The 15,832-nt window shown below is 42.7% G+C and overlaps 1 protein-coding gene across 4 annotated transcripts in view; it reads right to left on the reverse strand.

Moving 5' to 3' along the window:
* The window catches only part of si:dkeyp-120h9.1 (Y+L amino acid transporter 2-like), a 66,645-nt gene extending 51,407 nt beyond the window's left edge, over positions 1–15,238 (reverse strand). Inside the window, exons 1-3 of one of the 4 annotated variants that reach the window (XM_052015944.1) lie at positions 15,031–15,238; positions 14,212–14,677; positions 11,359–11,878 (exon numbers count right to left, since the gene is read on the reverse strand). In XM_052015944.1, the coding sequence (XP_051871904.1) occupies positions 11,359–11,803 (445 nt within the window). In that variant the 5' untranslated portion in view covers positions 11,804–11,878; positions 14,212–14,677; positions 15,031–15,238. Of the gene's footprint in view, positions 1–11,358; positions 11,879–13,861; positions 13,946–14,211; positions 14,991–15,030 lie in introns of those variants that run through there. The other 3 variants (XM_052015943.1, XM_052015946.1, XM_052015945.1) reach the window with 3 other exon arrangements.
* Between the last annotated feature and the right edge of the window lie 594 nt (positions 15,239–15,832).

A 15,832-nucleotide genomic window follows, 5' to 3' on the forward strand; every position in this document is an offset into this window, starting at 1 on the left:
TTCAGGAAACTGCTCTGACCAAATGAATGCAAGCAAGGCCTCAATACTGGGATACCAGTTTGGGCAAGGAGAATGACATTGGTTTGTTTATCCTTGCAGTTGATTTGAGGGATTTTATGGACACATCGTTGGTGCTATCTTTCCAATGCCTTAAGATGTTTAACTATTAATTGTCTTGCAGTTTTTAAAGCACCAAATTCTCATGCTAAAACTAAAATTTCAGTTTGACTTACTCACCGAGTTACTAGATAGTTTCATGGTCAGCAAATTCTAACCTTCTAGCATAATTTACCTGGCAGTTAGATTTGCACTTTCATCAAATAAGTTAACCTACTTGCAATGAGTACACAGTGTGCTTATTGGTTCCAAGTAAGATGTGGTCGGTGTAGCGAACGGACAAAGGAGATTGGGAGGTAACAGCTGGCTTACACCAAGGTTACTTTCAGATGATGTGGCTTACTTGACACTTTGGAAGCCTGTCAAGAGTTGACTCCACTAATGTGGACTACAATTACAGATTGACCAGGTGCATGTGCACCACACCCCCCCCCCCCCCCCCTTTCCTTAAGTCAGTGACCAGCTCTTTTGTTTTGCTGATATTGAGTGAAAGGTTGTTCTCATGACACCATATCACTAGGCCCTCTATCCCCTTCTTGTACTCAGACTCATCATTATTGGAGATATGGCCCACTATGGTGGTATCATCTGCAAACTTGTAGATGGAGTTAGAGCAGGATCTGGCCACAGAGTCATGAGTGTATAGGGTGTAGAGAAGGGGGCTGAGGACACAGCCTTGTAGGGCACCAGTGTTGAGAATAATCCTGGCAGAGGTGTTGCTGCCTATACACACTGATTGTGGTCTGTTGGTCAGAAAGTCAAAGATCTAGTTGCAAAGGAAGGTGCTGAGTCCCAGGTCTCGGGAGTTTGGAGATGGGTTTGCTTGGAATTATTATATTGAAGGTGGAGCTATAGTCAGTAAACAATAGTTTAATGTAGGTGCCTTTACGGTCCAGAGATGAGTGTAGGGCCAGGGAGAAGGCGTCCGCCATAGACCTGTTTCGGCTGAAGGCAAATTGCAGTAGGTCAAGGTTGTCTGGGAGGCTGGAGTTAATGTGTGCCATGACCAGCCTCTCAAAGCACTTCATGATGGTGGATGTCAGAGCTATTGAGCTGTAGTCATAAGGCGCATTACCTTGTTTTTCTTGGGTACCGAGATGATAGTAGTCTTCTTAAAGCAGGTGGGAACCTCAGATTGAAGCAGGGAGGTTAAAAATATCTGCAAATATCCCCGCCAGCTGATCTGCACAGGATCTAAGCACACAGCCAGGGACACCATCTGGGCCAGATGATTTCCACGGGTTCACTTCCCAGAAGTCTGATCTTACGTCTGCAATGGTGACTGTGTTCAGGTGCACTGGAGGCTGTCGGGGTGGGTGGTGACATTCTAATCCCCTTCTGTTCAAAATGTGCATAGAATGCATTAAGCTCATCGGGAAGGGATGCGCTGTTGTCGGCGATGCTGCCCAACTTTGTTTTGTAGCCTGTTATAGCATGCAAGCCCTGCCGCAACTGATGGCTGGTCTGGGATTCAATGTTGGACTGGTATCGTCTCTTAGGATCTCGGATAGCTTTATCGAGGTTGTACCTTGATTTCTTGTATAGGTCAGGGTCAGCTAATTTGAAAGCCGCAGTCCTAGACTTCAATAGGGAGTGGATCTCTGGATTCATCCATGGTTTCCGGTTTGGGAACACCCAGATTGTCCTCTTTGATACACAGTCCTCAACACACTTGCTGACAAAGTCTGACGGTGGTGACATACTCACCTAGGCTGGTAGCTGAGTCTTTGAACATGGACCAGTCTACTGACTCAGAGTTGTCATGTAGAAGCTCATCTATTTCCTCAGACCAACAGCGTATGACTTTCTGTACTGGATTCTCCTGTTTCAGCTCCTATTTATATGCAGAGAGGAGCAAAGCCTGGTGGTCTAACTTACCAAAGTGTGGGCAGGAGGTGGCATCATAGGCATCTTTGATGGTTGTGTAGCAATGGCCAGAGGTGTTTGGGCCCCTGGTGGGACAGAGATATGCTGGTAATATTTTGGTTACACAGTCTTGAAGTTGGCCTGGTTAAAGTCACCGGCAATGATGAAGAGGGTCTCAGGGTATCCTGTTTCAAGGCTGTTGACCATGGAGTATAATTCATCAAGTGTAGGCTTCAAGTCTGCACTCTTCAATTCATTCGTAGACAGAAACAACTATAAAATACTGCTGCCTAACAACCACAAGTTATATTTCATTTCCGTTTGTGTACTGGAAAATAACATGGTCAGTACAACAAAGCACAAGAATATGTAATAAACAAAATTAAGAAAAAAATACCAGAGGGATGAGATAATACAGCCTTAGAAAATGGATGCTGGGCTTATGATTTACAGTAAGCCAATGCTCTTTAAACTGAGTGCAGGACACACACACACAAACATATTGCAAGCTCATTAATATGACTGGCCTGGTACTGACATTTCTGTTTAGAAGACCTCAGGGCTAACAGTGGCTGGTTAAACCATATTCGGCATACTGATGGAACAAAAGGAAATAGGAGCAGGAGCAGGCCACATAAGACAGAATGCAAAATATCCAAGTTTGCTAATGACACAGCCTACCCTGCCATTTAGTATGATGACGTCTGATCTGCCCCGGCCTCAACTCTTCTTCTGTGCCTATTATCCATTGCCCTCTATTTCCAAATCTTTAGAAAAAACCTATGACCTGCTTAAATACCTCTGGTGATTTATCCTCCACAACCCTCTAGGGTAGAGAATTCCAGACATTCGCTACCCCTGAGAGAAGAAATACCTCAGTTTTAAATGACCATGTCCCCTCATTCCAGACTCTCCCACTAGTGAAAACTTCTCAGCTTCTACATTCTTGTGCCCACTAACGATGTTTACTTGTTTCAATAAGATCTCTTCTCATTCTTCTAAACTCCAAAGAATATGAACCTAACGTTTTTTTTAAGCCATTCATGATTGAACAACCCTCTCATCCAAGAATTAGCATTGTGAATCTCTTCTCAACCACCTCCATACTACAATACCCTTTCTTAAATAGGGAGACCAAAACTGTGCTCGGTACTCCGGGTGTGGCCTCACCAAAGCTCTGTACAGTTATATCAATACTTCTCCATGCTTAAACTCAGCCCCTTTCGTAATAAAACCCAAGATGCCATTTGCCTTCTTAACTGCTTGCTGCATCTGGCTGCTAACTTTTGGGTTTCTTGCACGAACATCCAAAACCCTCAGTACTTTACTCATTTGCAAACTCTCTCTGCATTTAGTAACAGTTTGCCTTTTAATTTCCCCTACTCAACTGCATGACCTCACACTTTTGTACATTAAGTTCCATTTGGCATCTTTTCAGTCGCTCGCTGAACCTATCTATATCCTGTGGTAGGGTCCAAATATAGAGTAATGCAGCATGGAAGCAAGCCCTTCGGCCCAACTTGCCCATGCTGACCAAGATTCCCATCTAAGCCAGTCCCATTTGCCCGTGTTTGGCCCATATCCTTATAAACCTTTCCTATTCATGAAACTGTCAAAATGTTTTTTAAATTTCATCCTCATTCCAGCTTCCCACCCCATTGATTTTCATGTCATCAGCAAGTTGTATGTCTTACACTCTGTCCCCTCCTCCAAATTATTAATACAAATAGCAAATAATTGAGGGCTTATCACTGGGGCACTCCACTAGTTGCATCTTTCCATTCTGAAAAAGACCTCTTTCCTCTGACTCTGTCATCAAGGTGATAACCAGCCTTCAATCCATGTTAGCACAATACCTCCAATATCATGAGCTCTCATCTTGTTCCTTTTATGTGGCACCTTGTCGAATGCCTTCTGGACATCCAAATACACTGTATCTCCAAGTTCCCCTCTATTAAACCTCTTGTTATATCCTTGAAGAACTCCAGAAAATTTGTCATATGCAATTTCCCTTTCATAATGCAATCAGTCCAATTCAACATGGCTTTAAGTTCCTCGAAATGATAACCTTGATTAGACTCCAGCATCTTCCCAACAACCGATGTTGAGGTAGCTGGTCTATAGTTTCTGTTTTTTGCCTCCATCCCATTTTGCTATATGGATTTGGCAGCCATGGTAGACAGGAGAGGTCCTCTAAACTCAAGCACCCAGCCATACAGTGGAACAGCAGTAGGAAGCAGCAGCAATTGGAGTTAACGCCAGGAGTCAAGAACCAGAAGCATGGATACAGTGTTGCAGGATGTTTAATGACCTTACACACGTTAACATCAGAAAATGCAAAATGCATCATCAAATCCTTTTGCAACACCACTGATTTCACATACTGCTCCATGCAATACATCTCCTTTACTCACCTTACAATATATCTCACAGCTTTGACTAACACTTGCATGCTCCAACACTCCCTCAGACAGTAACCATTATCCAAGCCTTCCCCTAACACAAGTCACATGGGATCATAGTAGCAAATCGGTAGTGGACAAGAACAGCCTCAATGCTCAGCACCACCAAATGCCCACCACCCCACCCCACCTGCCCCTGCCCTTGAAGGCTTAATATGGGCCATTAAAGATGTGGCCAGCACAAAGAGCTTCAGATGGGGATAGTCCTCTTATATGACAGAGACTGTTTTGTTTGATGCTGCTGCTCAAAGTACACACACAGCCCAGTTTTGTCGCTGGGATGTCTGGTTAGGTGGATGTAAGCCTACTATGTAGCAGGAAAGAATCATGTCCCTTCTAGCACATGGGATAGTGGGGGTAGGCTGGAATGGGAGACGGCACAGATCCTTGTCATGAATATTATACTGCACTAGACTATTAGCCTATTGTGTACAAGGCACACATAGAACATAGAAAAGTACAGCACAGGAACAGGCCTTCAGCCAATGTTGTGCAGAACTAATTAAGTTGCAATTAAAAGCTTAGCTAAACTAGTCCCTTCTACTGACACAAGATCCATTTCCTTCCATTCTCTGCACATTCATGTGCCTATCTCAGAGAGCCTCTTAAACATCTCTTTCGTATTTGCCTCCACTACAACCCCAGGCACCCACTACTCTCTGTGTAAAATAAACTTGCCCCGCACATATCTTTTGAACTTACCCTCTAGTATTACACATTTCCACCTTGGGAAAAAGATAGCAGCCGTCTAATCTATCTATGCCTCTCATAATCTTATAAACTTCTATCAGGTCTCCCCTCAGCCTCCATTGCTCCAGAGAAAAAAAACAAGTTTGTCAAACCTCTCTTTATAGCATCTGCCCTCTAATCCAGACAGCATCCTGGTAAACCTCTTCTGCACCTTCTCCAAAGCCTCCACATCCTTCCTATAATGGGGTGACCAGAACCGAATGCAGAAGTGGAAATCATATCATCTTACAACTTAAAAATTCAGTGATAAAGGAAGCAAAGGGAATTCCCAGGAAAATCACTCAGCTGCATCCAATGGCAACATCTGCTGCATTGCTCACTATACTAAGTAGTTTTGGACTAGAGCAGGAGATAACCCAACAGCAGCCTGCAGCAACTGAGCTGAAGTTCTTAAATGTCCACTGGGACTTACTCAGATAGATTCACTGTACTTTGAAAAATTCAGGATATGAACAGGAAAAGATTTGTTTTTATTCCCCCCCTCATCATCATTTCTATGCAGACCAGTGACTAATGGATTGCAACACAGTGATGGCTGGGACAGCTGAGTAACAGATAGGCATTTTATTTATATTCTATGCTGATGCATGAATTTGATCTGACCAGTTTCTCTAATAATCTGCTGACTGTTTAGTAGTGTCCATTTCCACATCAGTAATGGAAAACTATTCCTTCAAAGCTATCCTTGCTTTCAGTGAAAGTTTAAACAAAAACATCATCAGACCAGAGAGGCATTAAAGAGATTGAGGCACTAAAGCCTGGACAATAATTAAGCCGAACAAATTTTCTTGCCTCTGAAAAAGCTGAAGAATTCTTCAAGCTGAAGAATGCCAATTATTTTCATTAGGTCTAATAAGTGCAGCTGGCATGATTAATCCTAGAAATCATTAAGTCAGCCCATTAAAAAGCACGTGCATCACATTCACCATCAAAAGCATTTAAGATCAAAAACTGAACATGCCCCTGAAAGTGATCTGTCAATTAACCATAAATCTTGCACATTTAGAAAGCGTGTTAGACTCCACAGCTATACAACTTCCTCACGTAATGGTTAATATCACTTTCAAACTACTGCAAAAGCTGACTTATCAACAACTAAAATCTCAAAATCATTTTAAAGCAGGAGGCCATTTAGCCCATCAAGACAGAGTAAGCTCCTGGTAGATCAATCCCAACAATCCCCCACCCTTCTTCCTGTAGCCCTGCAAATTATTTCCCCTCAAGTACCTGCCCTATTCCCTAAAGCCCTGACTGAATATACTACCATCGTCCTTAAAGACATCAAGTTCCAGATCATAATTACGCTTTATCAGATTACCTGCAGAATCTTAACACTTACTGATCTTCACATTTGACCTTAAAGTGATTTAAGCCATAGTGAACGTGCCTTCTTAGTGTGCAGGATTTATTGTTAGTTGACAGACCACTTCAGAAATGTTCAGTTTTTTGTTCTGATTTTAAATGCTTTTGGTGAAGGTGCTTTTTAGTGGGTTCACTTAATGATTTGTAGAATTAACCATACAAAGTATGATACTTTGCTGATATAAAGTAAGGAATTCTGTTTCTGTTCTGAACAGAAGAACTCAATATACTTTTCTGGAGCAGTTGAAGGCAAGAGTGTCCAGCAGTTTCTTAGGCTGTTTGGAAGTGAAATGGATGAACTGGCAAAACCATTTTTTTATATATTAGTTTGACCAAAGGAGGTAAAGGGAGAGCACCAAGCAGCGAGTTCTCCACCCAAATAATCGAATCGTTTGAATTCATCAGTACAACCATAAAAATCCATTTTGTGAAGAAAATCTGCCCCTCCTGATCACAGAGCTCCATTATTTGACAGGGGTAGGACAAGGGAAACTCGGAAGGTCCATCTGTCAGTCTTTTTCTTTTCCCTCCTCTTGAATGTGAACTTCCTGATGGATATAGTTCAGTCTGGTAGACATACCTGAATAACATGTGCTGACTAACTATTGAAGTACATTGGACAACACAGCTTGAACTGACTTTCACACAATATGTCCACCAGGTTCAGGAACAGCTACTTTCCTACAACCATCAGCTTCTTGAACCAACCTGCAGAACCCTACTAACTCAGCAATGGAACACTACAGACCACCCCTTGCACTACCATGGACATCTCTGATAATGTCTTTTTTTGCACCGAGGTCTTTTTTTCCCCTCTCTTTACGGCCTTGTATAATTCATGTATAATTTATATTCTGTGTGTTGTCTGTAGCAATGTACCTGTAATGCTGTTGCAAGCAAGCTTCTCATTGTCATGAGCACAAGTACGGTGAGGTACAGGTACAATAAACTCAACTTGACTTGACTTGAATACATGCAGAGTCTTTCAACAAAGAGGTCACCAGGTATTGACCAGCATGCCCTCACATTCCTTAGAGGCACCTGTAGAAATAGGAGTGCTAGCCTGAGGTAATATCAGCCAAACCAAGATCTTCCATTGATTTTTCTTTCAGTGTTTGTAATTATTAGGTTTTACCATGTCTTGGGATATCTTCTATATTATAAATTGCTGATAACAGATGCTAGAGTGAGCAAATAAAAGGAGTGACTTGTCGATTATACATGTTACAACTTTGAACTGTCAGGCTACACAGCTCAGTGACCCAGTTCGATCCTGACTTCTGGTGCTGTCTGTGTGATCCCAAATTTTCTCCAAGTGGCATGTGGTAGGAAAACCAGGAAAAGTTGATGGTCATGTGAGAGAGGAGACTACAGGGAAAGAAGTGGGAGAACAGGACTGAAGGGAACCCAGAGTCAGAATCACAGAGAGATACAGCACAGAAACAAGCCCATCAGCTCACCAAACCCACGCCAACCATCAGCTACCCATTTACACACTAGTCCTACATTAATCCCATTTTTATTCTACCTATATTCCCATCAATTCCCCCCAGATTCTATCACTCACCCACACACCTAAGACAATTTACAGTGGCCAAATAACCCTCCAATCCACATATCTACAGCATGCTGGAGGAAAACAGAGGACCTGGAGGAAACCCATGCACTCACAGGGAGAGCATGCAAACTCCACACAAACAGCACCAGAGCTCAGGATTGAACCTGGGTCACTGGACCCGTGTCATCAATATCACTAATCCTCTGATACAACATTCCTTCTCAGGGAAATGACGCAGGAAGGTGGAAGATGCCCAAGAGGCAGGGAGCAGTCCATGGATTGGACCGGCAACATTTCACCATGGGTTCAACCCGGACATCTGCTGTTATCCAGGTGGAGTTTGCACATTCTCCGAGTGACTGCGTGGATTTCCTCCCACATCCCAAAGACGTGCAAGCTAGTAGGTTAATTGGCTACTGTACAGGCGACCCCCATGTTACAACCATACAGGTAATGTAAATTCGCCCTTCCAGAATTCACAAATCACTATCCAAAAATTTGAGATAAATTTTTAAATAAATTTGACCAATTTATTTAAAAAAAACATAAATAAACACAAACTGATGCCATCTGTCAGGGAACAGCACTGTGGGCACCCAGTAATCATTATAATAATGTCTCAACTCCAAGCAATAGGCGTGGGCCAACCATGACCCTTTTCCAGGGCTATCCAATTTAATGTGCCAGTGTGAACAGTGTACCTTTAGAATGAGTGATTCTGGCTTCCTCGTAAGTTCACTTGGAGAATTGAGGCTACAGTGTTGCAGCTCTGTATCCAACCAACACTCCCTTTGAACTAGACAGTGAAAAAATTTCCAAGTTTGTTGCCAACACTGAAATTGTGAGTGGGAAGAAGTATGTTAAGAGACTTCAGGGGAAGACAGACAAGCTGAATGAGTGGGCAAGACCATGGCAGGTGGGATATAATGTGTAAAAATGTGACGTCTTCCACTTTGGCAAACAGAAGAGAAAAACAGATTATCAGTCAAACGGTGAGATTGCATAGATGTTCAAAGAGTCCTGGATATGTTTGCACACAAATCATTGAAGGCCAACATACAGGTATAGCAGGTGTTTAGGAGTGCAATTGCTAAATTGTGGCATGGTAGTATAGCAGTTAGCGTAACGCTATTACAGCGCCAGCAACCCGGGTTCAATTCCCGCCACTGTCTGTAAGGAGTTTGTATGTTCTCCCCATGTCTGCGTGGGTTACCTCCGGGTGCTCCGGTTTCCTCCCACATTCCAAAGACATACAATTTAGGAGCTGTGGGCATGCTATGTTGGCACCGGAAGAGAGGTGACATTCGCGGGCTGCCCCCAGCACACTCCCAGTAACGCAAAAAGACGCATTTCACTGTGTGTTTCAATGTACATGTGACTAATAAAGATATTTTATCTTATAATGGTAGTCTACAACCTGATGGCATGAACATTGAATTCTCCAACTTCCAGTAAACTGCTCCGGTCCCTGGTCTCTCTCCTCCTGGTCCACCCAGTTCTTCCTACACTCATCCCAGCCCTCATCACCCTGTTTCTTTCCCCTCCTCCACCCATCACCTTATACTGGGTCCCCTCCCCCCACCTGCCCTCCCCACCCCCCCTTACTTGATTCCATGCTCCACCTTCCTCTCCTATCAGATTCCATCTTCTGCACCCTCCTCCATCTACCTATCACCCCTCCTCAGCTGGATCCACCTATTGCTTGCCAGCTCTTGCGCCACCCCCTTCTCTTATACTGGCTATCTCCCCTCAATTTTCAGTCCACCTAAAGGGTCTCGACCCAAAACACGGACTGTCCACTTCCCGCCACAAATACTGCCTGACCTGCTGAGTTCCTCCAGCATCTTGTTTGTTGCTTTATAATGAGAAGGCTTGAGTTTAGGAGTATAGAAGTCTTATTGCAATTTATAAGGCATTGGTGAGGCTGCAACCGTAAGGTGAGCAGTTTTAATCTCCTTACCTCAGAGAGGCTGTGTTTGCCATGGAGGGAGTGCTGTGAATTCACTAGCTGGGTTCAAGGGAAGGTGGGTTTGATGTACGTGCAGAGATTTAATAGATTGGGACTGTGTCCTCTAGAGTCGAGGGGAATGAGTAGATCTCACTGAAATGTTCAAAATTCTTAAAGACGGGCTAGATCCAAGGAGGATGTTTCCCCTGGCTGAGGACTCTCACATTTTGGGAATAAGTGATAGACTGATGAGGAAAAACACCTTCACTAAGACAGGGTGATGAACCTTTGCAAACCTCAATCCTTTGAGCTGAAGATGCTCAGTTGTTGCTTTCATTTAAAACAGAGACGGAGAGATCTCTGGATACCCAAGGGGATCGAGGGATAAGGAGATAGTGCTGGAAAATGGCACTGATGTAGAAGATCAGCTCTGATCTTCAATTTAGGAGCAAGTTAAAGGACTGGATGACCTGCAACAACTTCTATTCCTTGCATTGTTATACTTATGTTCTTCAAATTCACTTGAGATATTATTACAAAAATGATTTTCCAATTCTGGTTAATATTGACTGCATTTAAAAGATGACTGGTACTAAACATACACGAAACGTACAAAACAACAGATAATAATACATTGACTATTCTGATCAGCTGCTCTGAGAAAGGGTCATTGATCTGAAATGTTAACTCTTCTTTTCCCACCACAGAAGCTGCCTGACCTGACAAGTTCTACTTTTAATTCAGATTCCAGCATCTGCAATTGGTTTTACTTTTGTGAAGCATCGCTTTGGGCAATTATTAGAACTATTACATTGGAATGCTGATCAAGTACAAATGGCTTACACTCATTGCTTTGATCCTCGCCTCCCGTGAAATCCTTGGGAAAAATTACCATATTTTATGACGTACTGTAAGCTTATGTATTCTATAAAACACAATTTAGTGATATCCATAGTTACTTAATGAGCATGACCATTGCTTAAAATATCGCCAGAAGAATTTGGGCAATGCTGGCTGGACACTATTTTTGACAATCCATAATTGCCCATGTTAATAACTACTTTTATAACCAAGTGGGTGCAGCTTCAGAGGGCATGAAAAGCCATGGTAGTGCAAGAATATACAGCACTAACAGGGCAGGGTAATAGCCATTCATTCCTGAGCAAACTACTAGTTCTGAGCTACAATCTATCAGCTTTCAAGGTTGTTTTCTTGCTCCTGCCACCCTACCGGTTGTTATAATTGTCAAGTTCAGTTTAACAGCACCAATATATGATTTAGTACTTCTCCCTTACCTATACAGAAGGCAGCCAACAATCGCACGGCAGAATAAGGTGGTTCGCAGGAAGGAAAGAATGGCTGGATGAGGTAATTGGCAAAAGTGATGGCGATAACTGCTTGGCACGCTGGTTCAACGATCAGCAGAGATGTCCAGAGACGCAGAAATGCTAGGAAACCTCCAAACGACTCCAATATATAGGAATAGCTTGCCCCAGATTTCTTTATTGTTGTTCCAAGTTCTGCATAGCACAGTGCTCCAATCACAGAGAAGATTCCTCCCACTGCCCAGATAATCAACGAAAGGCCATATGAACCAGTGAATAACAGGACTCCTTTGGGAGATACAAAAATGCCAGATCCAATCATATTTCCCACGATCAGGCAAACTCCATGTAGCAAAGAAATATCCTTCTTAAGTCTCACAGTTTCAGTAGCGGAATTCTTTGAATCAACCTCCATGTTGTCACAATATAATGGATCAACTCACTCCCACAATATCAGAATATATTTCAGATGAAGACACGTCTTGGGAACCTGTATATAAAAAAAGTGTTAAAAGGACAATATTGGATCAAGAAACATATACATCTTTAAATTAAACAAGGTCTTAGTTTATTGAAAACCATGCAACTAGATTCTCAATTTTTTCTGGCCCAGTTTGGCTTTCTATGCACTGGACACTCTCTCCAATAATCTTTATGAACACCAACTAAAGCATAAAGTTCAACAGGCAGATCTGCAAAAACTGCCGGAGGAACTCAGTGGGTCAGGCAGCATCTGTGGAGGGAAATGGAGAGTCAACATTACAGGTCGAAACCCTTCATCTGGACAGTCCAGATGAAGGGTCTCAACCCAAAATGTCGACTGTCCATTTCCCTCCACGGATGCTGCCTGACCTGCTGAGTTCCTTCAGCAGTTGATTTGTTGCTCCAGAATACAGCATCTGCAGTCTCTTGTGTCGCCCTCATTTTTGCTTAGTTGGTGCATGGGATGCAATGTCTCAGGGCTGACAATGCACACAACTACCTTTGCACAACAATCAAGTTACCCAGTGACAACTCTAAATCTCTCCAATAATTTTTTTAAAAAAACACACACTAGTGAGCCATGTATACCTTCTGAATGAACACTAAACACAGGGGAACTTTAATTTGGATGTACTGGTCATAAAAGTACAGAAGCTACACAACCATTTATAAGGCTTCAGAAGGATTTGTCAAAGGCAGCAATTTGAAGAAATTACCATTCAAAGCACAGGAACTCATAAGCAGGCCTTTCACTTAAAGCCCAGTGCTTTCTGTTTTCCTTGTCACCTGTGACCCACATTTCTCACCCACCTCCCCCTTCTCAGTGACCACCTCCGTCTCTAACTTCCTTCCCATAGATCATACTTGAAATTCCACCCTTCATGTTTTGGTTCCACTGCCATCCCAGCAGATCAAAGATACTTGTTTTTCTTGTTTTTTTTCTGATAACATCCCTGTGTTATTCTGAGTTCCACCGAAGTCTCAAGACATGTGGATGCGATTTGGAAAGCAAATTCTAAAATGTAACATAACACAAAATTTTGGTATATAAAAAAATATAGATCTCTGGCCAGTTCTCTTGGTTGGGAGTCTGCAGTAAAAAAAATCATCCTTTATCATGCTCATTAATGTATAGACCCATTTAACAATGCAATTAGAACTGTGATCAACTGCACCATCAAAAAAAATTGCAATTATGGTTTTAATAACACTTTAAAAAAAATAGGAATTCTGTTCTTGTTTAACTGGCTCAAAAGAAATTATGTAGTTAATTCTGAATAAGTCCAGTGAAAGATACTTTACCTTAACAAACAGTAATAGTAACTTAAAAGTTTAGCTGTTCAAATATCTTGGTAGACAGATGCCTTTATCTCTGTGACCACCACCATCCTATAATGCTCAGCATTTCTCTGATCCTGCCCTCTTGGTTTCTTGGCTCCACTTTGGTGACCTACTATCTGGCCTATTATCAAATAGCTCCAAGTACACCTCCTGTTAAACTAACGTGATAAGAGCAATCTGTAATAGTAATACAATAATACTAATTTAAGACTGGATGTAAAGACTTTGGAGAAGGTACAAAAGAGATGTGCAAAAATGATTCCAGGGACAAGGGAGTATATTTATGTAGATAGACTGGAGAAGCTGGGGTTGTTCTTGAAGCAGAGTGTGTAGCAATGGGATGCAATGGAGGTATCTAGGACCAAAAACATTATAGACAGATTGTTCTCACTGGAAGAAGAGTGGGGGGGGGGGGGGGGGGCGGTGGAAACAAGGGACATAGATTAAAAGTAATTGGCAAAAGAACCAAAAGTGACGAACAAAAACTTTTTTATACTATACAGCACGTGGTACGAGACTGGAATACATAGCCAGGGGTAGCAGTGGAGACAGATCAGAAGGGAGCTGGATTAGTATCTGAAAGGAAAGAATGTACACATCTATGGGGAGAGGGCGTGGGAGTGGGACCAGTCGGATTGATTTTACATACAGCCAGTCGGGACTTGACAGGCCGAACGTCCTCCTCCCGTGCTGTACCATTCGCCGCTTCCATATTTCAAAACCAGCTGATAGACTGTGAAGTATTTCCAAAAAATATGAAACTATACAACCAACATTTTAACACGCGTAGCACCAGGAAGTCTAACTACATCAACATAATGGTTTAATAATATCATAAAATTACTCTAAAAAAACAGCAAAAGGAAGTAAACAATTTCAAGAAACTGAAGCGGCCAACTCAGATAAGGTCGTGAAAAATTATCTTGTGGAGAAATCGGGGATGCAAGTTTAAACAAGGCTTGAAAAAGCAGATACGTTACTGAACGCCGCCTGAAATACCTCCAGTTAGTGGTGAATGTCCTTCTTCCGTAGTCTATCGGGGCGGTTTCTTTGCGCTGAAAAGAGCTTCTCGCTCCCTCGATCAGACACCCAACACTAGGCGTGATATACTGAGGAGCTGTTTTTCTGCACGAAATTTTTTACACATCGCAGCGCCACTGAAACATATATCAGTGTTCGCATCAAATATGGAAGTTGGAATGAAAGGCGACGTGCACGTAAAATTAGGATGCCAACAGAGAATTGATGATAGGATTCCCAATGAGCAGCAGCCCAACAAAGCAAGAACACATTTACTCTTCTTCAAGTCCGAGTTATGAGCATCGTGACCACGTGGTAGTTCGAGCGTCGAACAAGCCCAAATAAGAGTGTGGGCTCTCTGTCTAGAGTCCTTTGGACAGTCTCTGGCGCCTCCACGCTACATTCCAACTGCTTTTCGTGTCGTTTACACGTGCACAGCCTCACGCTAAGAAAAAAAAATCCACTTTTTGATCCTATTCCGGCGGGAGATGGTGGTAGAGACACAATGAATTATACGGGGTAGAATTATACGGATGAAGGAGTCTGATGTATCATACATCTGAAATAAACAAGGCAGTCTGTGTAACGAGGCCAACGCAGGCCCGGATCTGCGACGGTAACGCGGGAGCTGCAGACATGCCGTTCTAAATTGGAACACTAAGACATCGCCGTGCCCAGCACAACGTTCCATCCCAGACCCACCCGAGACATTACATCGCCGCCACACTATGTCAATCCACGCCTCGCCGCAAAGCCGGAGCCGCCGGCGAACGGAGAAAGAAGAAAATTAAAACGTACCAAAACACGCCAGCCTTTCGCGCTGTGGTTACACCATCGCAGTTCCTTCCGACCTACTTTTAGTAGATAGGGCACAAACGTTTTCTCCACACATCCTCTTATGTACGCGATCTGCATAAAGGGGCTAACCAAGAAAAGACATGCAGCGTGTGCCACGTCTTAAAGGCGCAGGCATCAAGCATTCATTGGTCTTGGGAGTCCAAAGGAAGAGAAAAAACACTTCTGGTCCCGTGTTGACGTCAATATCTGAATGTTGTATCAAAATTAGATCTCTTAATCACCGACATATGTCGTGAAATATGTTGTTTTGCAGCAGCCGTGCAGTAACTGCAAGATATAAAAATTACTGTAAGTTACAAAATAAATAAATAGTGCAAAAGAGGAATAATGAGGTAGTGTTCCTGGGTTCATGGACCGTTCAGAAATCTGATGGTGGAGGGGAAGAAGCTGTTCCTAACACGTTGAGTGTGGGTCTTCAGGCTCCTGTACCTCCTCCCCAATGGTACTAACTCAAAGAGGGCATGTCCCAGGTGGTGAGGGTCCTTAATGATGAAATCATCAATGTTATTGTCAACGCACTAATGAATGTAAAACAATTCTATGTGCCTGGTACTCTTATGGTTGTAGGAAATATTTCCAGCATTTTATTTTAGATTTCCAACAATTACTGTGTTCCTCATCACAGCTCCAGCATAAGTGTTTGTATCATTCTTTCCCTCTAGGTCCTCGCTCTTCCTCTGTTTACATCCCCTGCGGACAAATCAGCTATGATTAATCAGCCTTAACCACGCTCTCCAAAACA

Source organism: Pristis pectinata, chromosome 5, assembly GCF_009764475.1.
Source record: "Pristis pectinata isolate sPriPec2 chromosome 5, sPriPec2.1.pri, whole genome shotgun sequence".
Taxonomy (NCBI): Eukaryota; Metazoa; Chordata; class Chondrichthyes; order Rhinopristiformes; family Pristidae; genus Pristis; species Pristis pectinata.